Consider the following 22,257-nt stretch of genomic DNA (forward strand, 5'->3'; position numbering starts at 1 on the left):
CCTTCTTTCATTGCACCCATTCCAGTCTATGCTCACTTTTGAGTTCCAGGAAGGCACCTGTCTACGTAAATGGATTCGCTCAGCGATTCCACTACTTTGCTGTTCCATGGCCTATATCGAGTGCGAGAATCCCTCCAGGACCTGCCAGCGGCCGGCGAGATCCCAGTCATCGCAGTGAGGATCGGCATCCTCAAAGATGACGGCCTTGAAAGCGCACTCTGCAAGTCTCTCGCAGAGTTCTGTGCCGACTGTACCAAGGAAGACAAAGAAGAACTAGTAGAGACTGTCACTAGAGCGACTTCCGCCTTGAACACCTTGCGTAAATTGTCGAAGGAGGCAGCAAAGAAGGCTCGTTGGTCAGAAGACGCCCGAATTCAATTTGAGGACAACTGGATTCTGTGGTGCACCAGGATCGAAAAAATGGCAAACATGGTCATAATGGACGAGGAGGACCGAGTGACGCTTCTGGGCTTTCAGGGCGACAGACGGAATCACCAGTGAGTAGCATCGTCGCGTTATCAGGATACTGTAGCCAATGCATTACAGGTTGATTGCAAAGCTTGAACGGCAGGATCATCGCTGGTCGAAAGACTCTTCCACAAAGAACAGCGAGGAAACTGCTCAGACCCTGGAAGATCTACCGTACGACCGGCTCCGAGAGGGCAGCTGGGCATATGAGCGTAGCAAGCCCAAAGCAGTGGCATTGCATCCGACAGCTTCGTCATCTTCATCTTCAATACTCCTGCGACCCTTCCGTTTCATAGCTGGGCGTCATCGTGACCCACTGCAAGCCAAGGATGATACTGAACCAGCCCGACTGGTGATGCCGAAATTGGTAAGTACCAGGGCGGGTTCCTGCAGAGCTTTGTACCCAGCTGATATCGACTGATTAGACCGGGGTCACCTCAAAGCCCTCTCTAGAGACCGTGTTTACCTTGCCATCCACCTGCGATGAAAAGACACTGATCACTGCCAGACCGCCTCCGGTGAGAATAGACCGGATCACCCAGCCCAAGGCTCCACACTTAGGTCCAACCCAGGTCACCGCTGTTGCAAGCAGACTAGAAAGACCGTCTAAGGACTCTCAGAAGCATGGAACGCTGCCGAATATGACGCCTACAGTGGGCTTGAAGCATGTAACGCCGGCAAGCAAAAACAGCAAGGGCACCCGGGTTCAAGGCACCAAATCATCAACCCCAACGCTTTCGAGCAAGTCCTCTGCGCCAACGGCCGAGGCTCGACCGCAGGTGGAGGACAAAGTGAAATTCAGTTTCGAGAGAAGAGCTGATGGCAAGATCGTGATCGACGAGGAGGACGCCGTGAAGATTCAATCACTTCTCAACCCGGAGCAGTTTTCGGTAACGTCTTCCGGCATGTCCAGTAAAGAAACCACTCGCACTAGACAGCAGCCTAGAACGACTACACCGTCTACAGCATCTGTAGACGGCCCCCGACTCAGAGGCGGCGGTTTGGAAGAGAGAGGAAGATATCGACACATGGTCAAATCCCCAAGCATTTCGTCGATGGCCTCTACCGTCAATCTGGTCGAAGAAACAGTTCCATCCAGGCCCTCTGGCCACAGCCCAGAGAATGAGAAAAGGGGATTGAAGACGGGATACGCATCATCATTTCCTTCAACCAGCCTCAACCGCCACGCACCTACATCCACACCCGCCCCTGCGTCGACAAGCACCGCGCTAGTTCACATTCCGGCATCAAAATACCCGGTCTCTACTTACCAAGCTCTACCTCTGCCTCCAATCTTACGGCCGCCCCCAGGACCGCTGATTCCTTATCCTAGCCCACCACCAGTACTTTTCGTGGAGCGGAAAAGTTTGGTCACTCGGACAGTGGATCTATTGCTCGACGCTTTTGGCGACATGACAGGATCCCGTGGCCCCGTCTGTGTGCATGGTATCTTGCATTCAGTGAACCATATGTGGTGCCCATGCTGTCCTTATATTCCTCACGCTTTGCCGTAATCATTTGGGCAGGAATTGGTGGACCAACCAACGACCGGGAGAGGACAGAGTGACGAGAGTCGTTTCATGGACCAGTAGGTCTTGATATGGAGCGGATCTCTTGTATTGCCGTGCCCGATATGGTTGTGCCATCTCGAAGCACTACAAGTCAGACTCGTTCTGTCCGGAAATCTTAAATGGTGCTGGTCAGGTCAATTGCACCCCTGTTTCCCATACGAAGAGATGGGTTAGTGATCGGGACAGGTCAAAAGGACCACGGCAAATCTGATGCATCAATGGCGGCACTATCTGTGACTCGGCTTTTGAATCTCGCAACCATGAAAGCCATGAGTACTCAGCAGGCAGTCCGACCCCTACTACCACAGTGGAGGTATGGTAAAGGAGGGGAGAAATGACCCCAACCAGACAAATGACAAGGATATGGAAATTTCTGAGAAGCTCCATCACTGAATCCCAGCACGATCGATTGCAACAGCGAGCCTTAATGTCTCTTTGGCGGCGAGAAACAATGGCCATGTCAACGTCGCGATGCGGAGGGTCTAGCGAGGGTCTCGGAAGAAGTGATGTTGATTCTGCTGCAGGCGAGGTGGTTGATGTACCAGTATCAGGATGAGGATGAATACGTTGAAGACGGGGACGACGAGGGAATCTTGAGCCGCAGCCATTCGTGGCGGGCTCTTCTTGACGAGGAGGACTGTGACTTCTGGTCTCCTGATTGAGAACTCTGTCTCAATCTGTAGACAAGCCAAGGGTACACGAGGAGGCCGAGCTGGATGGGGTTCCTCAGCCATCACAGGACTTGCAAGGTGGGCAGTGGGTAGACGGGTGAAGTGGTACACTGGAGTTGCCTTCCTTGTCGATGTGGTGGCAACGCCGTCGGTGCTCCAACAGAGGCTCTACAAGAGCCATCGGGCTGATCGACGGTCAGCGGCTTGTGAAACCACATACGACATTCTGAATCGCCGTATCGAGGGCCCTAGACAGTGACAGCGTACTCTGAGACCAGTCTATGGGTGGGCTCTACAAATAGGATCTTTCCCAGGACGATCGGAGACTGGTTGAGATTTAACCAATCCAGGTTGACCGAATCAGGCGGTGGTCGAAGCGCACGAACCCCAGTGTCTCACACCTTCGCAGACCCTGCAGAACCCATGTTGTGAAATTCCCGAGTGCAATGCTTTTGATACTGGTTAGTAGGTCCGTACTAGGCTCCAAACAGGCTGCATTTCTTCATTGTTAGGCTCAAGGGAATCTCATTGGTCAGGTCAGCTGAAGGCGGTCACGTTTTCTGTGTATCCTGTGCAGCCTGCAGATTCTGGGGGCCGGTCACCATCTAAGCGCCCACCGTCAGCTTCATCTTTGGCGTTGGCCTGTGAAGAATGTGTCACCCATCTTAGACCAACCTGCACCCCACGGGGCCATAGGTGCGGCCAACGCGAAGCACTTTGTTCCCGTCCAATCCTTTCGGACCTATCGATGGCGATGTGTGAATTTCGACACCCCCTGCCGCTCCCTGCGGGTCCGAAGCAATGCGAGCTTGACCACCTTGCCGACCATGAGACGCTGCTAGACTCGCCCATTGTGCAGAAAAAGGCGAATAGCCGCGCTGACATCGCTACCATCCAGACGGCATGTCATTGAGACCCGAAGGTCGGGCCACGAAACCTTACTTGTGAGCCAATTCTATCGACCTTGGAGGCTCTCTCACCAGGTCAGGCGGTCGGGCTGTCTTCGACCCTACCTTACATTCTCTCCGCGCGAAGCTGCATGGCAAATAGCCTCTTGTGGCGGAATTCTCGGTTGATTGTTGGACTGTTGGATTGTAATGGAGTCTGTGATCGAGATGCAAAGGGCACATCACGGCGCCATCGGCGTGCTATGCCCTGATCGAGGATGGCAGGGCGTCTACAGTACATCCATCAGTGTCTCTTGCGGTCTCCGTTGTCGAGGCTAGATTATATCACATCACGTCGCTGCCAGGACTCGCGATTTCAGCGCAATCAGAGGCCGGAACACAGACAACGAACAGTCGACGCCTCGAGCAGGAGACTCGAGAGGCATCACAATCCCAGAGCTATAAAACAACCTGACCACCCACTCACTACTATACCGGCTGTCTCTATTTTCTCAACTCGAGCATTTTCTCTCTCTCAACTGATACTTTTTTGCGCTCTTCCTCAACTCAGACTTGCTGGACAAGACTGCCCACTGCTTCTTGTTGTTGAATACACGATACACGATTCGGCATTCGCCATTTCAAACACCAAAACAAAAAACAAAACAAAACAAAAACAAAAGGTCCATTACTCGGCCACAGACGGAAACCCGCACTATCCAAAATGCACGTCTACTCAACCACCGTCACGCTTGTGCTGGCAGCAACCTTGATGCAAAGCTCGATGGCCTTTCCCCTTCCAGGTAAGCACAGAGAAGTCAGAACCAGGATCTAGATGTGACGGGGCATGACCCGTTATGTTGTATCATCCGTGATTCAGGATTCATGCTGACAAGCTGGGTTTACTGTTTTAGCATTTCTGCATCTGCTCAGGCGTGATGCAGACCCACGTCCAGGCCTTTCTTACTGGGCAGGCGTCAACGATGGAGGCAGCAGCAAGATGAAAACACGCCGCTGGCTCAGTCCCATCATCGAGATGCTGGATAAGCGCGAGCCAGACTTGTCCTATTGGGCAGGTGTCAACGACGGAGGCTCCTCAAAGAAGCGTGAGGCTGCACCAGAACCAGACCCAGGCTTGTCGTACTGGGCAGGTGTCAATGATGGAGGCTCATCAAAGAAGCGTGACCCTTCCCCGGAACCTGACCCAGGTCTGTCATATTGGGCAGGTGTCAATGATGGAGGATCCTCGAAGCGCGAGGCGGCCCCGGAACCTCAACCTGCACCCGAACCCGAACCAGGCTTGTCGTACTGGGCAGGTGTCAATGATGGAGGCTCATCAAAGAAGCGTGACCCTTCCCCGGAACCTGACCCAGGTCTGTCATATTGGGCAGGCGTGAACGATGGAGGCTCCTCCAAGCGTGACGCTTCCCCAGAACCACAACCTGCACCAGAACCAGGCATCCCCGCCCAAACCTGACGCAAAGTCGCGGCCAGCCTGCACTTCGGCCCCGTGTGAGCTCGACACTCTGAGGTTAGGACGGGACGTCCTACATGGTGTCTTACCACTTGGAACCTACATTTACACTTGGCGATGCGAGCGTTACTGTTGTTGAGGCTTTGCGTGGTATGTCGTGAGAGTCCATGAGCGGTATCATGCGTGAGATAGGATGTCGTTAGAGTCCATGAGCGGTATCATGCGTGAGATAGTATGTCGTTAGAGTCTATGTGTGGTATCATGCGTGAGATAGTATGTTGTTAGAGTCCATGAGCGGTATCATGCGTGAGATGGGATGGAAGAATGGGATGTGGCTGGCACAGGATGGAAGACTCTCGTCTAGGATGGGACAGAATCGACCTATGTAGACCCAGGGGTAGAGGCAAACAACTGTGTACTGTGTGCCGTATGCTGTATGCTGTGTGCTGTATATGTCAAAGGTTGAAATGTTCCATGTCCCCTGTTCCCTATCAAAAGGTCGCAGTGGGAACGCATGCTATATAGTATAGTATAGTATATAGGATGCCTAAACCAGCCTTCTGGTTATAGGGCAAGGCTGGGAATGCCTACCTAGAAGTTTGACAGTATGCTGTGTGTATTGTATGCCTGGACCTACAGATCACTCGTATCACTCACATCACCCAAATCTCAATAGGTACAATCATTAGCATGCACGATAAAGGTGAAGGTGAAGGTGAAGGTGAAGATGAAGACGTGGGAATTACTACTGCATTAATTAGACTCGAGACATTCTCGCTGAATACCTAGTTCTTCAGATCCCGGATTCAAGATCCCAGATCCAAGATTCCACCCGTTTAGCAGTAGTATCTGCCACCAATTCCAGTGTCCCTCCTCCCTCCCCCATCCAAATGCATGCCGGTCGAGCATCAAGTCTCCCGCCTTGCATACTAATCCAATTGCCGAGATCGGCGGCACCCGCCTTTAGCGGCTACCAGCCTCACTTAATCAGGAGTTCAAAATCCATGTCGGGAAGCCCAATCGAGAACGACATCGTACGCACCCGTGGCGTTCTTGTGCAAGTTGATTCCATGCCCGACCCGTGGCTGAATGTACGTCTCGACACTCTTGCTGCCATTAAAGGCTTCAACTGCCGCACTATCTGGGCCGAAGAAGGCCGTGCAATTCGAAGCGCAGAAGATCAAGTCGGCCTCAGCAGCGAGGTACAACACCGGACCCTGGAATTGCGGAGCTTCCAAGGGTAGGGTGGCGGCGGTGAGAAACTCGCCCACTGTGAAAGGATATTTGGTCTCCTCAGCACGGTCCAGGACGACAGGATCGAAGTAGGGATACAGGAGAAATGAGAATTGATTGGCATATTTGTCGGGCCAAGTCAAGAAGCCCGTCGAGTATGTCTGGTTGGGGAACCGATCCGGCTGGTTCTGCGAAGCAATGTGGAAGGACGTATCGGCAATGAACAGGTTCTGGTAAGTCACGAGATGGGAATAACCGGTCAAGACCAGACCGTCGCTGAGACCGGGTGCAACTGCGGCGAGCGCATTGCTCAGAATACTTCCCCAGCTGTGACCAACATGTACCACCTTCTGTGGTTGGGGCACCTGTGCGATTTTGCCTGCTCGTACCAGGGTGGTAAGGCTCGTCAAGACCGCAAGTTCAACTAGGCTCTGTAGCTCCCGGTAAGGATCCGGAATCGTTGATGGTTCAATACCTAGACGATTCCAGGAGAGGGTACTGTACCCGGCGGCCGTGACACGGTTGATATACGAGTACTGCGCATCATCAGGCGTTCCCGGCAGATAGAAGTCCCAGTAGGACCGGTTGAAGCCGATACCGTGAGTGAGGATTAGCAACGTCGGACTCTTGGGGTTTGCGGTTGCCGGAGTGCAATACTCGGCGCTGATGTCGAATGTGGTGGTCAGGGTGGTCAGGTTGGCATCAGGCGAAGGGCCCGGGAAAGTGATCTGCTTGGTGACTTCGTTGGCGAAAGCCGTCGCGGCATATTGATCCGGGAAATCTGGGAATGGTGGCACAACAAGCGTCACATTGTCGACAGGAACGGGGACCACAAAGCTCATGCAGTTGTACGGGTTCCTTGCAACACCAGTGGCCTCTGTCGCCGCCAACAGTAAGGTGACTGACAAGAGTGTTGTGAAGTACATTGCTGAGAGCTCGGCGATGCTGGAACCGTGGAAAGCAATAACGTCAAACGCGGCGAGGAAATGAAGAGTGTAAAGGTTGAGATAGCTGGCTGAGGTGGGCTTGAAAAAGCTGGCCGGTATGTCACGAATCTTTTATAAATAAATATTTATTCACTTTTAGGTCCTCACGACGCCTTGAGAGCGGGCCGAGGCGTGGAGTTTCTGCAAAAGTGAAGAAGAACCGCCGAGGTGGAAAGTGAATCGAGTGGCCCATTCCTCATCCCGTTGAATGGAAGTCAGAAATCCGTAGAGCTGATACTCGATTTGGTAGTAGCAGAGCTGCTCGAAACCCCCTTGGCGTATATTTGGAATTGTTGGTGCAGCCAGTTAAGGAATCCGCGGTACCAAGCGCCATGCTCACAGCTCGACGAGTCCTGAATGACGGTGCGTTGCCCTGGTCAGGAAGAGGAACAGCCACAGTGAAGTGTTCTCGACGTGTGAATCACTGAACATCCCGCGTGTCGAGTCTGATTAGTCACCTGCTGTTAGCAAGTACCAGAACTGGTCTCTCGCTCTGCATACCAGATTGGCCACGTTCTGAATGACAAATCAGTCGCAGGGGGCGGTAGGATGCCTAACGAGGTTGAGTTTCGCCGCGGCGCCGGTGCGAACAAGTGAGATCAGATAGAGTTCAAGCCTCGGAAAAATTATATCTCGTTGGTCAGGTATGTCCGGTCTATGCTGAAGCTTGGTCTATGGTGATCTAATCCTTGAACACTCGGAACTCCGTGTAGGCTGCTACCACGTGGCCGGGTTGGACCCTCGCTCCGGATGCATAGCAGTATTCCACGCCATCTCGTACTAGATTGATTACTGTCAGTCCACGAGATCGCCCCAACTTGGATGGGATTTGGAAAACTCACGTCTTCGTCTGTCTCGCAGACAAGGGTCCGCACCGTCTCGCTAGTTCCAATATCGACCACATCGCCCCCTTCGGCTGCGTTGTTGTTTTTGTCCTTGTCGAGGCTAAAGCCCAGGCAGGCCACCTTCTGGGTCACCACCTCCCGCAGGTACGCACTTTTCTCGCCGATGCCGCCAGCAAAGACCAGCGCATCGACTTTACCGTCCAGCTTCACATAGTAGTTGCCGACATAGCCCAAGATTCGGTCGACGAAAATGTTGAACGCCAGTTTATGGGTGTCTGGCGCATTCGGGTCCGCGATTTTCGAGAAGTCCGTGGTTCCGGTCAACGCCTTCCAGCCGGATTGCTTGTTCAGGATCTCTTCCGCCGTCGAGATATGGAGATCTTTGGTGCTGTTGGGGCTGAGCGCACTCGCGTCCGAAGTGTAGTGGAAGACCAAGCTGGGATCAATATCTCCGGTTCTGGTACCACCAGGCAGACCTGACACTGGTGTCAGACCCATGGTGGTGTCTATCGACTCTCCGTTCTTGATTGCGCAGGCGGAAGCACCACTCCCAAGATGTAGAGCTATGAGGCTTGTCTCAGATTGTGGTTTGCCCAGGTGCTGGGCTATTCGTCTTGTTATGTACTTGTAACTGAGTCCATGGAAGCCATATTTGCGCAGTCCTTTTTCCTCGGCAATCTTCTGGTCGATCGCATAGCTTTTGACGTAATCGGGCATGGTCTGGTGGAAACCAGAGTCGAAACATGCGACATTGATGACCTTTGGAAGTTGTTGGTGGCAGGTAACCATGAGGGAGACCGCGGAGGCATTGTGTCTACACGAATGTCAGTTTTAGAGGACAGCTTGGGAATCAACAGTGCCCATACAATGGTGCCAGATCCGACAGTTTGTTGATTATATCAAATGTCTCCTTCGTCAAGAGGCGATCATCCCGGAATCGCCCTCCTTGCACCACACGATGGCATGCATATTGGATGTCTTCCTTCTTGGACACCTCAGGGATCTCGGCGTCTGAGATGAAGGCATTGAGAATATGTTCAAAGGCGCCGTTGTGGTCGTGGATGTCGCCCAGCTCGCTGTCGGTCTTGAAGGAGCCTCGCTTGTATTTGAACTTGGCTGGAGGCTGATTGATGGCGGAGATCTCGGCGCTACCCAACCGTCGCAGGCTCCGGTTGCCTGCGGCATCATCTTCCTCGATGAACACGGTTGTTTTGAGCGACGAACTGCCGGCGTTGACGGAGAGGATGATGATGGTCATTGTAGGAGATCCGGCCCTATATCAATTTCTACCTTCTGTGTTCCTCCTTTTCTAAACGCGGTTGATTGCCAGTTTGTCGGAGGGGCGTGTTTGGTGTTTGAGGGGGGTCTAGTCTTATCTTGTAGTCTGTCCAGGGTATCAGACCACCGCTGCATGAGGGACTGCATCATCTATGTACTTACCAACCACGCCGGGTTCCTGTGGACAACACCGACAAGACCACCGCCGAAAAGGCAAGTCGTCGTGTAGCACAGTCGCTCACTGGAGATGCAATCGAGGGCTCGAATCTATTCGTCGTGGAAAGTTGCATGAGGAAATCAGAAGCTACCATGGGTACTAAGCTGGGCTTATTGGACGAGTGACAACATCCGTCTCCAGCAGCATTGCATCACAGAATCGTGAAATCGACGACATCATAATGTCACCAGTATCCCACCACATCCCGACTCCCCGCGGAGGCGATTGGGAATGATGAATGATGAGTGATGAATAAGATAGTGTCACTTGCGGTTTGCCCTGCGTAGTCTACCTTCAACCACTTTCCTTTGCTACCTGATTCTTCTCTGCATCTGGCTGACTGCGCAGGCATCGTTCCTAACTCAAGAAGACGCGACTTATCACCCCTCCTAGATCGCCCAAGGCACGGTATCAGGATCCATCTCAGGGCACGAGCGCCATACTCTGCAGAGATCCCAGTTCCGTGTCTCAACATGCCCGGTGAAGTGATCGACCGTCCTAACCCTCCGCCGCCGCCATCCAATGTCCCCGACCATGTGTCCGAGTTGCTGGTCAAGCTCGAAAAGCCGGCGTTGGCAGATGGATCCAACGAGGTTATGGCCAAATACCGCCGTGCGGCCAACTACATTGCAGCTGCCATGATCTTCTTGCAGGATAACGTCTTTCTTCAGCGAGACCTCACATTCGAAGACATTAAGCCAAGGTTACTGGGCCACTGGGGCACATGTCCTGGGCTCACCTTAGTATACTCTCACCTGAACCTCCTGATCAAGAACCATGATCTGGACATGCTTTATGTGGTAGGACCAGGTCACGGCGCTCCGGCTCTCCTCGCCAATCTATGGTTGGAGGGCTCGCTGGCGAAGTTTTATCCACAGTACTCCCAAGATGCGAAAGGTCTCCATCGCATGGTCAGTGGATTCAGTACAACAGGAGGATTCCCCAGTCACATCAATGCTGAAACCCCGGGAGCGATCCATGAAGGAGGAGAACTCGGCTATGCGCTCGCTGTCTCATTCGGCGCCGTCATGGACAATCCTGATTTGATTGTAGCTTGCGTTGTCGGCGACGGCGAGGCGGAAACTGGTCCTACAGCGACAGCTTGGCATGGCTACAAGTACATTGATCCTGCAGAGTCAGGCGCAGTGCTGCCTATCGTGCATGTCAACGGTTTCAAGATCAGTGAGAGAACAATCTATGGCTGCATGGACGATAAGGAAATGGCAGCGCTGTTCACGGGGTACGGCTACCAGCCAAGAGTAATCGATGACCTGGACGATATTGATGCAGATCTCTCGATCTCGATGGAATGGGCTATCTCAGAAATCAAACGTATCCAGACCGCTGCCAGGAGTGGAAAGCCTATCATGAAGCCCCGTTGGCCTGTACTGATACTGCGCACCCCGAAAGGATGGACAGGACCAAAAAAGGTCCATGGCCAGTTTGTCGAAGGCTCTTATAAAGCTCACCAAGTCCCCTTGTCTGCGGCCAAGACTGATCCAGAAGAGCTCAAGCAGCTCCAGGAATGGTTGAAGTCTTATAAGCCTAACGAGCTGTTCAAGGAATCCGGCGATGTCATCGACGAGATCAAGTCCGTGTTCCCTGAGAAGCCTGAACAACGTCTCGGTCAGAAGAAAGAAGCATACGATGCCTACGTGGGCGTCAAGCCCATTGATTGGCGAAAATTTGCCGTGAAGAAAGGAACGTCGGAGAGTTCTATGCAGACAGTAGGAAAATTACTGGAGCAAGTGATCAAAGACAACCCCAAGACGTTCCGTATCTTCTCCCCCGATGAGTTCGAATCCAACAAACTTGACGTTGTATTGAACTCGACCACTAGAAACTTCCAGGTTGATCAGTATTCGAATGCCCGTGGTGGCCGCCTTATCGAAACCCTCTCGGAGCACCAATGTCAAGGCTGGATGCAAGGCTATACTTTGACAGGACGGGTTGCGTTGTTCCCAAGCTATGAGGCGTTCTTAGGGATCATCCACACCATGATGGTGCAGTTTGCAAAGTTCGGTAAGATGGCCCGAGAGTTGACCTGGCGCAAGGATGTTGCGAGTATCAACTACCTCGAAACTTCTACCTGGACAAGGCAAGAACACAACGGCTTCTCACATCAGAATCCAAGCTTCATCGGGGCAGTGTTGAATCTCAAGCCTGATGCTGCGAGGGTATACTTTCCGCCCGACGCGAACACCTTTCTTTCCACCATGGACCATTGCCTCCATTCGAAGAACTATGTCAATCTGATGGTCGGCTCCAAGCAACCATCTGCTGTCTTCCTATCCGCCGACGAAGCAGAAAACCACTGTTGCGCCGGTGCGTCGGTATGGAAGTTTGCCTCTACGGATGAGGGCCTCAATCCGGATGTCGTTCTTGTGGGAATTGGCGCCGAGCTGACTTTCGAGGTCGTCGCTGCGGCAGACTTGTTGAGAACGAAGGTTCCAAATCTCCGTGTTCGAGTCGTCAATGTCACAGACCTGATGATCCTGGGGCAATTCAGTAGTCATCCTCATGCCTTGACTGATGACGCGTTCGATTCTCTCTTCACTGCAGACGTACCGATCCATTTCAACTATCACGGGTATGCGGTCGAGCTGAAAGGGCTGTTGTTTGGACGGCCGAACATGCAGCGGGTAACCATTGCCAGCTACAACGAGGAGGGCTCGACGACAACACCATTCAACATGATGCTTCTTAACGAAACAAGCAGATACCATGTAGCCATCCAGGCAATCAAGGGTGCAGCAAAGCACAACGAATGGGTCAGACTTCATATGCACGAGCTGACGAGCGAGTTGACGGGCATGATTACGAACGTGCAAAATTTTATCATGGAGAACAAGGATGGTAAGAATCCGTCGAACATGCTGGAGAATTGATACTAATCGTGCCATTGCATAGATCCCAGCTTTCTCAACGATATCGAGAACTTCAAAATTGACACTAGCGCGCTCACTGAAGGCTGATGCTTCTCAGTCCAGGCGGGTTACCGTGGATTCGTTGCGTCAAGACAATGGGCTAGAACTAAAAGAGTGACTAAAGGAAAATCCTGTAGTAGTATGTAATACAATAGCAGGTCTAAGTGGGTATCAAAATGACGCCCGGGCACTTCGACTTACAATAGAATAGACTTTGAGCATGCTAGAGTAAAGAAGCAAGAGTATTGAATCACTCAGAAGTGCGGCTGAAGGTGACAGTAGTGAGGTCATTACGATAAGTCTGGGAAGCATTTTGATATGCTCTCAGAAGGGGTCAGCGCCAGGATAAATTTAATGTCCATATCAATTATCTGTTCTTGTACGTGTGTCTCGGACATTCCGTGCTCTCACTACATGTCTTTGACTTGTCAATCAAGACGACCTTGAAGCCATTAGTCTTGGCTTGTTGCAGGCACTTTCGATCCCGGGTCAGGCTGTCTGCTTCGGATGGACGATAGTTGATCTGTCGCTCCACGGATTCGATGGCTTTCCCCCGTTGGCATTAGTAATTTAATTCATTGGGGGTGTGGTACCTGCCCTTCTCGATCTTTTGCTTGGACTGGTTTGGCTTTGACGATGAGTTGCCCATGATGCCTAATCGAAGCTTTCTTCTTTGTCGTGAAGTTGTCCGTGTTGCTATAGCTGTATCTCTTTGCTGCTATGACCCTAAGGCGCAAGTCTCGGCGTCGTTGCTTTCGGACTTGACAGGGATCCCGGGGGGATATCTTGACAGGACTGCAAATGGAGCTTAATCATTGAGTGTCATGTCCGGCAATTGTCCTTACAACGCCACGAACACAGATACTAAATCAACAGACTTACCGCTCGATGCTGAACCTGGAATGATCTCATGTGGGATGGGAGAGGGGATCGCTAGCAGAAAACAGATTCAGCCTTGCGTTGCTATACGGATGAAATATCGCTTCAAGCTGATTGGTGGAAGCTAATAGCGGCGTCAACGCCCTTCCCAACAGGGCGAGCTCGATCAGGCCTTGGCATTGAAGCTCCGCGGCCATCGTCTGCAATCCGGACATACGAGGCATTCCACCGTTCGTTACTTCTCGTATTGCAGGTCCAGTTGCTTCATCCGGCGTGGGCCAATCTTCGCAACCATGGCGGACCGAGAAGCGAGGTATGGAGACCTTTGGAGAGCAATAGCTCAAATGCCTGACACGTCTGCAGATTCACCACCGATGCCTTCGTCGACACGACGCCTATGCCCGACCACATTCCTAAAGTCAAAGAGATCGGAGCCAGTTCCGCACCCCTGTTGAGCGCATCTTTCTTCATCGGCGACCGATGCCGATCCTACAACGACGATTACATGCAGTGCAAAACCGAGTCCTATGGGCGAGGAGAGCTGGACTGCATGAAAGAAGGGAGGAAAGTGACGAGATGTGCCGCAAGCGTGTCAGTATACGCCCTGGGTCAATGGAGCGAGAAGCAATTCTCGTTCAAGACGCTGTGGAGGTCCGACGGCTGATGCAAGTCCTATTCCAGGTTGGCCGACATTAATAAGAACTGCCTCGAGGAGTTCCGGGCGCACTGGACGTGTCTGGACAACAATAACCACCAGTTATGGCAGTGTCGACGGCCCGAACGGGTGCTAAATAGATGCGTGTTCCAGAAGATTGTAGGTCATGGTCCGGTTGATTTCAATGCGGACAGAGCTCAACTTTGGAGTGGATGGCTGACGATTCTTATGTCAACTAGGGCCTAGAAAAGACCATTCCCGACACCCCCCAGGGGCAGACACCCATTCATCTCAGAGATAAACAGCTCTTCGCCGACTCTAGAATCGTGGTCTATCCGTGGGAGAAGGACGTGGGAATCAGAAAGGACGGAGCGAGCCAACCCTCATGACTATATACTGCATGATGTGCATTGCACAGATTTGCCATGCTCGACCTGGAGCCGGATGCAATGAGACTTGGTCTTTATCGGTGCTCTAGGGCTTTGCTATCATCCTGAAGGCACCGTGGACCTATTATGGCATGGTCGAATAGGTCAGGCACATTGTACATATTCTCGACACAACCGTCTGTGGTGAGGCTGGCGGCTTGAAAATGACGAGGTCGTGTCAAACAGGCCTATTAAAATGCAAATCCTTTCAAACGGCTACGTCTGTAACACCAGCATTGTGACCGGAACACAGAATATCGTGACCAGGAATGATTATCCATTACTCTGGGCACACTGTCATTTCTCACCAGCACCGTGCATCATCTTCCCCAGGATTCCCCCAGGCTTCATTTTCTTCGGGCGGTGTCTGGCATGGGTCATTATCAGAACCAGAATCTTCATCGTCATACATGGCCGTATCCAAATCGATGATACCCTCTCCAACCTCCTTTAACTTCTGAGCCACCACTCTTGCCTGCTCCAGATCCATTGTCTTCAGATTTCGGAGAAACTCGGCCTTGGGAACCCCATTCAGATACCTCATCTCTTTGCCTCTCATTCTTTCCACATTTTTGATCTCTTGCATCACGAGGAGGCTCAAGAGTTTCCGCTGTTTGTGCTCTTTGTCATGTGTTTTGGTCTCCTCAGAGGTGTCTTCAACTCTTGGATTGGTGATCTGAGAATGGCATTGATTGTTGTGGTCCGTGACGTGAGCCGTACAGCAATCGGTGCCTTGACAGTTGATCAATTTCTTGCCGTGCTTGCACTGCTTGGGAATGATGATGGGCGCTCCACAACGGGAGCAGTCGACAGTCTTTAGAGGCAGAGGACTAGGACACTTGTGACGACTTCTCTTCTTCTTGGTCGGAGCCATGGTTCAACTATGCCACCTGAAGAAGCTGTTGGTGAATACTAGGTGGGAAGGTTTGGTGCTGTGGATGTGCAGCGGCACTCTTGGAACGCCTGTGTCAAGCCTGGCTGTGCTGTGGTGATGTAGTTTCCTGAGCTCTGACTTTGAGAAAATGGAACAAGCCGCAAACAAAGGCACCAACGTGGGAAGCGATAAATGTGCTTGTAGATGACGAGAATTATTTCGCCAGTGCCGTCCATGTCATGTTGCATCAATGAACAACACTGTTGCCCCCGATTTGGCGCCCTTCTCACTGGGTTGCCAGTGGGAGCAGCACCGCTTCTCTGCTAGAATGTCAGTCTAGCATAAACAGAAACCAGCGACGACGAGGGTGGAGCAAGCGTGATAGATGAACGACTATTGAGGCATCAGTATTGCTCGCTACAACGCTCATAAGATGACCGCTTACAAGGTTGTCTCTTCAGGCCCAAGTGGTGCTAATAATGTATCACAAGCAAAGGTTGGACGGCACTGCCCATCACCCCTCCTCCGAAGGGTGCATATTCATACCAGCTGTCTGGGAGAGACATAGCAGAGATCATGCTGTCGTGAATGACACCTCTCGCCACCTAGCGGGCGCCTTCTGTCAGAGACACTTCAGGGTACGAGGCTGGCACCTGGCTGGCACTCAAAACAGGTCGCCAACTGTAGCACCCCACAGGTGGAAACTGGAGTACGACTCCTAGGCTAAGGGCCCGGATCGTCCTCCGGGCCTGTGCTACTTAACTATCACTGTGTCGGCGTGTCGGGCAGAGAAGGTCAGCCGAGCAGCGCGAAAGCAGGTTAAGAGCACCACCCCCTGCGACCATCAATACGAACGGAACGACAAGTCACCCAACACCACCACCATCACCACTACCCTTCTACTGGTCGGAGATTCCTCTCTCCCCTAACCCTCGAGCTCATTATTCCACCCACCCATCCTAGATCACCGCCCCCCTTCGTCCACGTCCCCTGCAGTGGCCACCAGTGTCCAGGTGACGGCTTTTTATTCCATTCGATGCCACATTAGCACCTCCCGTGGCTGTTTCCGGCAGGGGTCCTGCCCGTGTACATATCGTCTCGTCCGACCGTCGTCATGGCGAACACGACTCTCTCTCCGTCGGAATCGCGAGTCTCCTCAACCGCCTCGGCAGCCAGACCGTTTGCTGGGAGTCGAGCCTATACCGCCCCGGACAAGATGGCGGTCAATGGCCACTTTGCCTCTGTCGGGCAAAACGGGGACGCGAACTTTGAGAATGGGGTGCAGGTGATTGATGAGGACAAAGAGTTCAAGTGCGCATCACGCTGGTGATTGAGTGGACCTTACAGACACCTTTTGCTGACTGTCTCAGTCCCGACCTTGCAAAGTATCTCAATTACTCCGGAGTTTCCCACGCCGGGTTCAATTACCACCTCATCTCCGTTTTCGGTTCGCAGTCGACCGGCAAGTCCACACTTCTAAATGCTCTCTTCAGTACCGATTTTTCCGTCATGTCCGAATCAGAAAGACGTCAGACTACAAAGGGAATCTGGCTGGCCAAGAACAAATCAGCCTCGACCAAAATGGCAGCCAACATCTTAGTCATGGATGTCGAGGGTACAGATGGCCGCGAAAGAGGCGAGGACCAAGATTTTGAACGAAAAAGCTCCCTGTTCGCACTGGCGACCAGCGAAGTGTTGATGGTCAATATCTGGGAGCATCAAGTCGGCCTGTACCAAGGCGCCAATATGGGCTTGCTCAAAACCGTGTTCGAGGTCAATCTACAACTTTTCCTTAAGGATAGAAAGTCAACCTCCCGCAGCCTGCTGTATTTTGTCATTCGAGATTTCCTGGGAACCACCCCTCTGCAGAATCTGCGGAATACTCTGATGCAGGATCTGGGGCGCATCTGGTCGAGCCTGTCGAAACCACCTGGCTTGGAAAAGAGTAGCATCGACGACTATTTTGATTTTGCCTTCACAGCTCTGCCACACAAATTGTATCAACCAGAACAATTCAAGGCAGAGGTTGCGAAGATGGCGACGCGTTTCAATGAGGGTCGCCGCGACCCACGCCGGGATGCCCTACTAGGCGAATTCGAAGGTGGCATTTTTCTATCAGAATATCATCGAAGAATCCCTGCAGATGGCTTCTCTCACTACGCAGAGGGCATTTGGGATCAAATAGTCAACAACAAAGATCTCGACCTACCGACCCAGCAAGAACTTTTGGCACAGTTCCGATGCGACGAAATCATGAGAGAGGTGATTGTCGGGTTTGATGTTGCCATAAGTCCCTTGGAGACCCAACAAGCGGAGGCCACCAGGATGGGTAAACCCGAGGTCATTGCTGGTCTCGGCGCCGCAACAAAAGCTGCCAGACTCGAAGCGATTAGAAACTTCGAGACGGAAGCGAGCAGGTATCACAAAGGCGTCTATCAGCGGAAACGAACCGAGCTGGAAAGTAAGATCGATACGCGACTCAAGGCACTCTTTGCCAGTCAACTGACTGCCGCACACAAGGATGGCGTGCAACAATTTTCCGATGCCGTCAGTGCCGCCGTCAAGGCTGGACAAAAAAAAGGAGCGTCGTATGACTTTGCCGAAATTGTGAAAGAGCAAAAGGAGTCTGCCATTCACAGATTCGAATCTCATGCCAAAGAGGCTGTTATCGAGGGCTTGCCATGGTCCAACTACAAGCAGGAAATGACGCTGTACCGGAAGGATCTCGACAAGGTCTCTGGACAATTGCGTCGTGATGAGATGCGCCGACTAGCCACGAGGGTGGAGAGATGGGTCCGGAGCAAACTCAACGACAGTGTTGGCCTGGAGTTCAATGCATTGGGGTCCGGCCGCGGTGGTTCCGCAGCTCCTGAAAATGGAGACAGGCCCTCAGAAAGAGAAACCTGGGACCGCATTTGGGCTTTGTTCACTTCTACGGTCCAGGAAGCTGAGAAACGATTTGCCGACCGCGCCGCTTCGTTCGACGCCAGTGCCGACGAAGTCGATGTTGGTATATGGCGACTTCGGAGGAAGTCCTGGGGCGTGTTACGTTCCAAGATCGACGAAGAAATGATGGAAGGTAATCTCTTGCTGAAACTTCGAGAGAATTTCGAGGATAAATTCAGATACGACGAAGCGGGTGTGCCTCGGATATGGCGTCCGACAGACGACATCGAAGGCATCTACACTAAAGCCCGAGAAAGCACTTTGACGCTGATACCACTTCTGGCTCGTTTCCGGCTTTCGGAAACCGGAGCACCTCCACCTCTTGATCGATGGATTGGACCCACGCCTGCCACAGCCACTGCTGCGGACGAAGAAGATTTGACTCCCATCGGTGGCGTGGATGAGGATGAGGGGAAGAGTTTGGAGGAAGAAACCACGATTCTCAACGAAGCCAAGCGTCAAGACCTGACTGTTCGATTCAAGAAGGCTGCCGACGGTGTCTACGTGGAAGCCAAACGTAGTGCGATTGGTGGAATGACCCAGGTGCCGTTATATTTCTACGGCCTGTTACTGGCGCTGGGCTGGAATGAGATTGTAGCCGGTAAGTACAATTGTAACGAAGCAGGGCCCAAGCCCTGGAAACCAAATGGAGCAAGAGAAAAAGGAAAGTTGCTAACCTATATCGTCTCTAGTCCTCCGAAACCCGGTCTATTTCATGTTTCTGATCATTCTTGCCATCGGCGCCTACGTCACCTATACACTGAATCTGTGGGGCCCGATGCTCAAGATGGCCAACGCAGCGTCCCAGCAAGCTCTTGAAGAAGGCAAGAAACGGTTACGAGAGTTCTTGGAGGAGAGTCCCCGGGCGCGCCAGGCCATGGCCATGACGGGCCACGAGGAATACGAGATGAAGAGCATGAGCTCGTCCAGGCCCGCCAGAGTCAAGACTGACGACGCCGATGACGACGAAGATGTTGATGAGATTTAGCATTGCCAGAGCAGCAGCGGCGGCAGTGCACGAGCGAGAAGGGAGAAGCTAGAAAGTGTTTTGTCCATCATTCTTAGCGACACGACCTGTGATGAAGAGAAAAATTGCCGCATTCTTTGCATACGCGCATGGAAGGAGTTGTGTTGTCTGGTGGGAGGGCGAGCGAAAGCAAACATGAGGGAGGCTGAGTGCTAAGGAGGCTGGCTGATCGTCCTTGTCTCGTCTTGTTCGGGATGACAATGTGTGGCCTGGCCTGGTCTGGTCTGAGATGAGTTGAGATGGCATGGGATGAGTTGAGATGAGATGAGATTGGACCCCAGGCAGAAGAAGAAGCTTGGAAATAGAAAGTCTTGCATAAATCTGCTGCCACTGCTATTGCCATTGCCACTGCTACTATTGCCACTCTTACTGCCCATGTCACTATCACTACCACTACCACTATCACTATCATTGCACCCCCTTCCGTCCTTTACCCCTACTTAGACTCGCCTACTCACACGGCCAGTTAGCAGCAGCATGCCGCACGATTGCACATTCCACATTCCCAAGTACTATGTGTAGAGACTTAGCACGAGTACCTACCTAGCTACATGTACATGTATGTACGTAAGACGCGGGGCTTTAGGCCCTGATGCCTATCCAAGTCAGACACGAGCCAAGACATTCGGAATTCAGCCTTGTTATTGTATCATCATGTCGAAAAGAGCACTCGCTTCCAGAGCTCGTCTTCCCAGTCCGTGCCCGGCAGGTAAGCTTCACAAACTACATGTAGTATTATGAGCCGGAACCTTCGACTGCTCCTGCAGTTGCTCCCTCGGCTCTTTCTTCGCCATCAATTGCACCGGTCAGATCGGCCCATCGCCGGTTACTATGAGCATAGTGATCCTCTGGCGCGGTCATTACGATACGCTTTGGCTTCGGACCAACCTCGGCCAGCGGTGCCATGAACGAGTTCCAGACGCCTTGGTCTTCAAGCTCCTCTTGTAAACCTCGGAGTTGGTCCTGAGAGGCACTCAAGGCCAGTTGGTCGACGTGGCGGGCCTGTAAAGTCTGCATCCCGGTGGACTTGGACGACGTGTAGTAGAATCGCTCATAAATGGAGCACACCTGGATTGCTGGGAGTAGGAGGGCCTGGTCCAACGATCGGCCGCTGAAAGGCTTCAAAAATGCCCGCAACGTCTGGGGCTCTTCGGCATAGCTGACTATCACATTTTCGCCATCCAACGTTGCCGAGACTTTGTCTTGAACATCGGTGGGACTTGTATATGTCGATAATGAGCCGCGTTGGTCGAGACAGGTGTGCAGCAGTTTCAGAACCGTCCACGTGAGGTGATCAAAGGTGAAATGAAGTTCCACGGCAAGATCAATCGAATCTCGACACCTGAAGACGTAACCTGGGATGTAGACGACCAGCTCGAAACGAACAACGAATCCCCATGTCTTACTGTGCACTGCTTCGCTTGGAGACTTCCAGCCATAACCGAGGCTTTTCTGATGGGTGAGCTCGATACTTACCTTGAGAATGTCTTGAGCTGACGACCATGACATGGGACTGATGCGAGTCGGACTGCAAAAGATGAGAAAACAGTGCCCGGACGGGCGGATCTCCGAGGATTCAATCGTTCGGTCAACCGTGTCTGAGACTGTCTTGCCTGGGATGGCTGTCCAGCTTTCTGCGGCTTGTGGCTCGTTTGAGGAGCGGTATGTGCTTTGCGTTGTGAAGGCTCTGTAGGCTGCTGCCAGCCAAAGGACCATCATGTTGTCCAGGGCCACCCACCAAGGAGCAACTCTGATACCCAGATAGTAAATCACATAAGAAGCGACAAGACCGAGCGCACACACAGCGACCCTGACATCTCGGGCACGAGATTGATGAGGAGCATGTCTTGCCGGCAAAGCAGAAACAATCCCATCGACCTTCAACGCCTGGATGGGTCGCCACTCGGAATGGGTGGCATTGCTGACAGTCCACTGTCCATCCCGAAAGAGCGGGGGAAGCGGCTCGGTTTGCAGCACGACTTCTGATTGCAATAGCAGAAGGAGTGCGATCGTCGATGTCACCACACCGAAATAGCCTGCAAGCCCCATGGCCAGGGCTTGGGTGTAAGTGCCGTTTTCCCGGCCAGAGGCATAGCCGGCGATCTGGATCCCGATGACTGTGACGGTCAGCCCTGTGGCCACCAAGACGTCCATCAAGCGACTCATTGATGTCCTGCCGGATGCTAGGGTAGCAGCAGGAGATACACCCGTTGTCCGAAACGAGATTGTGGCGTCAGCCGCAACAGCATCCCACCGGTTGGGGAGTTGATCTTTTCCCGCATCCTCCAGATTTTCGATCAAGGTGGCTGTTTCTTTCAGTGGCAGGTTATGGAGGTTGCGCAGTGACAGCACAATCTCATGGTCCTGGTCGCCAGGATGATCCTTTCGACGAAGCCAGAGTGACCGAAAGGCCCTCAACGCGGCGGCGGCATCCTCCTTCAGCCGTCGGTGACAGCAAATGAAGGCGGCATCCTTGACCACGTTGGGCTCGATCTCGATGCGCCCGTCCACGTAGATTGGAGTTGCTTGAGACAGGCTGACCGGTGTCAGTTCCACCATTGCCTCATTTCTCTTTTCGTCTTCACGGCCAATCAGCCGGCGAAGAAAGGGAAAGCCGCAGAGCCTGACTGCGCTGACTAGGATGGCGAGGATGCCCAGTGGCGCCACTGCTAGGTTCAATAGCTGCCTTTTTCCAGACATGGTTCGTAGATATTCCTTAGCATGCCTCTCCCCCACCAAGGCCATGAGAGGGGTCACGTTTGCCACTACCGACGCCCATACTTCTGGCGAGCTGGTCAGGGGACTCTGGCCCACAGTTTGCCGTGTCGTGACTGGGAAGGCATAGACGGACTGAAGCATGGCAAGGCTACCGAGCGCTGTCACGAGAAGGG

The 22,257-nt window shown here is 52.6% G+C and overlaps 9 protein-coding genes across 9 annotated transcripts; 5 read left to right on the forward strand and 4 right to left on the reverse strand.

Annotated features, from left to right (window-relative positions):
- Positions 1–69: 69 nt before the first annotated feature.
- On the forward strand, positions 70–1,594 carry A1O3_00523 (uncharacterized protein; the record flags this gene model as incomplete). Its single annotated transcript, XM_007730673.1, has 4 exons — positions 70–497; positions 547–835; positions 894–1,358; positions 1,415–1,594. 4 exons carry the CDS (start codon positions 70–72, stop codon positions 1,592–1,594), a joined length of 1,362 nt encoding a protein of 453 aa, XP_007728863.1.
- A 2,727-nt stretch (positions 1,595–4,321) lies between these two features.
- Positions 4,322–5,074, forward strand: A1O3_00524 (uncharacterized protein; the record flags this gene model as incomplete). Its single annotated transcript, XM_007730674.1, has 2 exons — positions 4,322–4,400; positions 4,512–5,074. The coding sequence occupies 2 exons, from the start codon at positions 4,322–4,324 to the stop codon at positions 5,072–5,074; spliced, it is 642 nt and encodes a 213-aa protein (XP_007728864.1).
- Positions 5,075–6,066: 992 nt separating this feature from the next.
- A1O3_00525 (uncharacterized protein) lies at positions 6,067–7,230 on the reverse strand (the record flags this gene model as incomplete). The annotated part of the gene is made up of 1 exon (XM_007730675.1): positions 6,067–7,230. One exon carries the CDS (start codon positions 7,228–7,230, stop codon positions 6,067–6,069), a length of 1,164 nt encoding a protein of 387 aa, XP_007728865.1.
- Positions 7,231–8,007: 777 nt separating this feature from the next.
- A1O3_00526 (acetate kinase) lies at positions 8,008–9,393 on the reverse strand (the record flags this gene model as incomplete). The annotated part of the gene is made up of 3 exons (XM_007730676.1): positions 8,008–8,070; positions 8,133–8,949; positions 9,002–9,393. 3 exons carry the CDS (start codon positions 9,391–9,393, stop codon positions 8,008–8,010), a joined length of 1,272 nt encoding a protein of 423 aa, XP_007728866.1.
- A 710-nt stretch (positions 9,394–10,103) lies between these two features.
- Positions 10,104–12,518, forward strand: A1O3_00527 (uncharacterized protein; the record flags this gene model as incomplete). Its single annotated transcript, XM_007730677.1, has 1 exon — positions 10,104–12,518. The coding sequence occupies one exon, from the start codon at positions 10,104–10,106 to the stop codon at positions 12,516–12,518; it is 2,415 nt and encodes an 804-aa protein (XP_007728867.1).
- A 1,211-nt stretch (positions 12,519–13,729) lies between these two features.
- A1O3_00528 (NADH dehydrogenase (ubiquinone) 1 alpha subcomplex 8) lies at positions 13,730–14,100 on the forward strand (the record flags this gene model as incomplete). The annotated part of the gene is made up of 2 exons (XM_007730678.1): positions 13,730–13,749; positions 13,800–14,100. The coding sequence occupies 2 exons, from the start codon at positions 13,730–13,732 to the stop codon at positions 14,098–14,100; spliced, it is 321 nt and encodes a 106-aa protein (XP_007728868.1).
- A 723-nt stretch (positions 14,101–14,823) lies between these two features.
- On the reverse strand, positions 14,824–15,393 carry A1O3_00529 (uncharacterized protein; the record flags this gene model as incomplete). The annotated part of the gene is made up of 1 exon (XM_007730679.1): positions 14,824–15,393. One exon carries the CDS (start codon positions 15,391–15,393, stop codon positions 14,824–14,826), a length of 570 nt encoding a protein of 189 aa, XP_007728869.1.
- Positions 15,394–16,507: 1,114 nt separating this feature from the next.
- Positions 16,508–19,327, forward strand: A1O3_00530 (protein SEY1; the record flags this gene model as incomplete). Its single annotated transcript, XM_007730680.1, has 3 exons — positions 16,508–16,704; positions 16,764–18,940; positions 19,032–19,327. 3 exons carry the CDS (start codon positions 16,508–16,510, stop codon positions 19,325–19,327), a joined length of 2,670 nt encoding a protein of 889 aa, XP_007728870.1.
- Positions 19,328–20,101: 774 nt separating this feature from the next.
- A1O3_00531 (uncharacterized protein) lies at positions 20,102–22,066 on the reverse strand (the record flags this gene model as incomplete). Its single annotated transcript, XM_007730681.1, has 1 exon — positions 20,102–22,066. The coding sequence occupies one exon, from the start codon at positions 22,064–22,066 to the stop codon at positions 20,102–20,104; it is 1,965 nt and encodes a 654-aa protein (XP_007728871.1).
- Positions 22,067–22,257: the final 191 nt, after the last annotated feature.

The sequence above is a fragment of the Capronia epimyces genome (assembly GCF_000585565.1).
Source record: "Capronia epimyces CBS 606.96 chromosome Unknown aczIQ-supercont1.1, whole genome shotgun sequence".
NCBI lineage: Eukaryota > Fungi > Ascomycota > Eurotiomycetes > Chaetothyriales > Herpotrichiellaceae > Capronia > Capronia epimyces.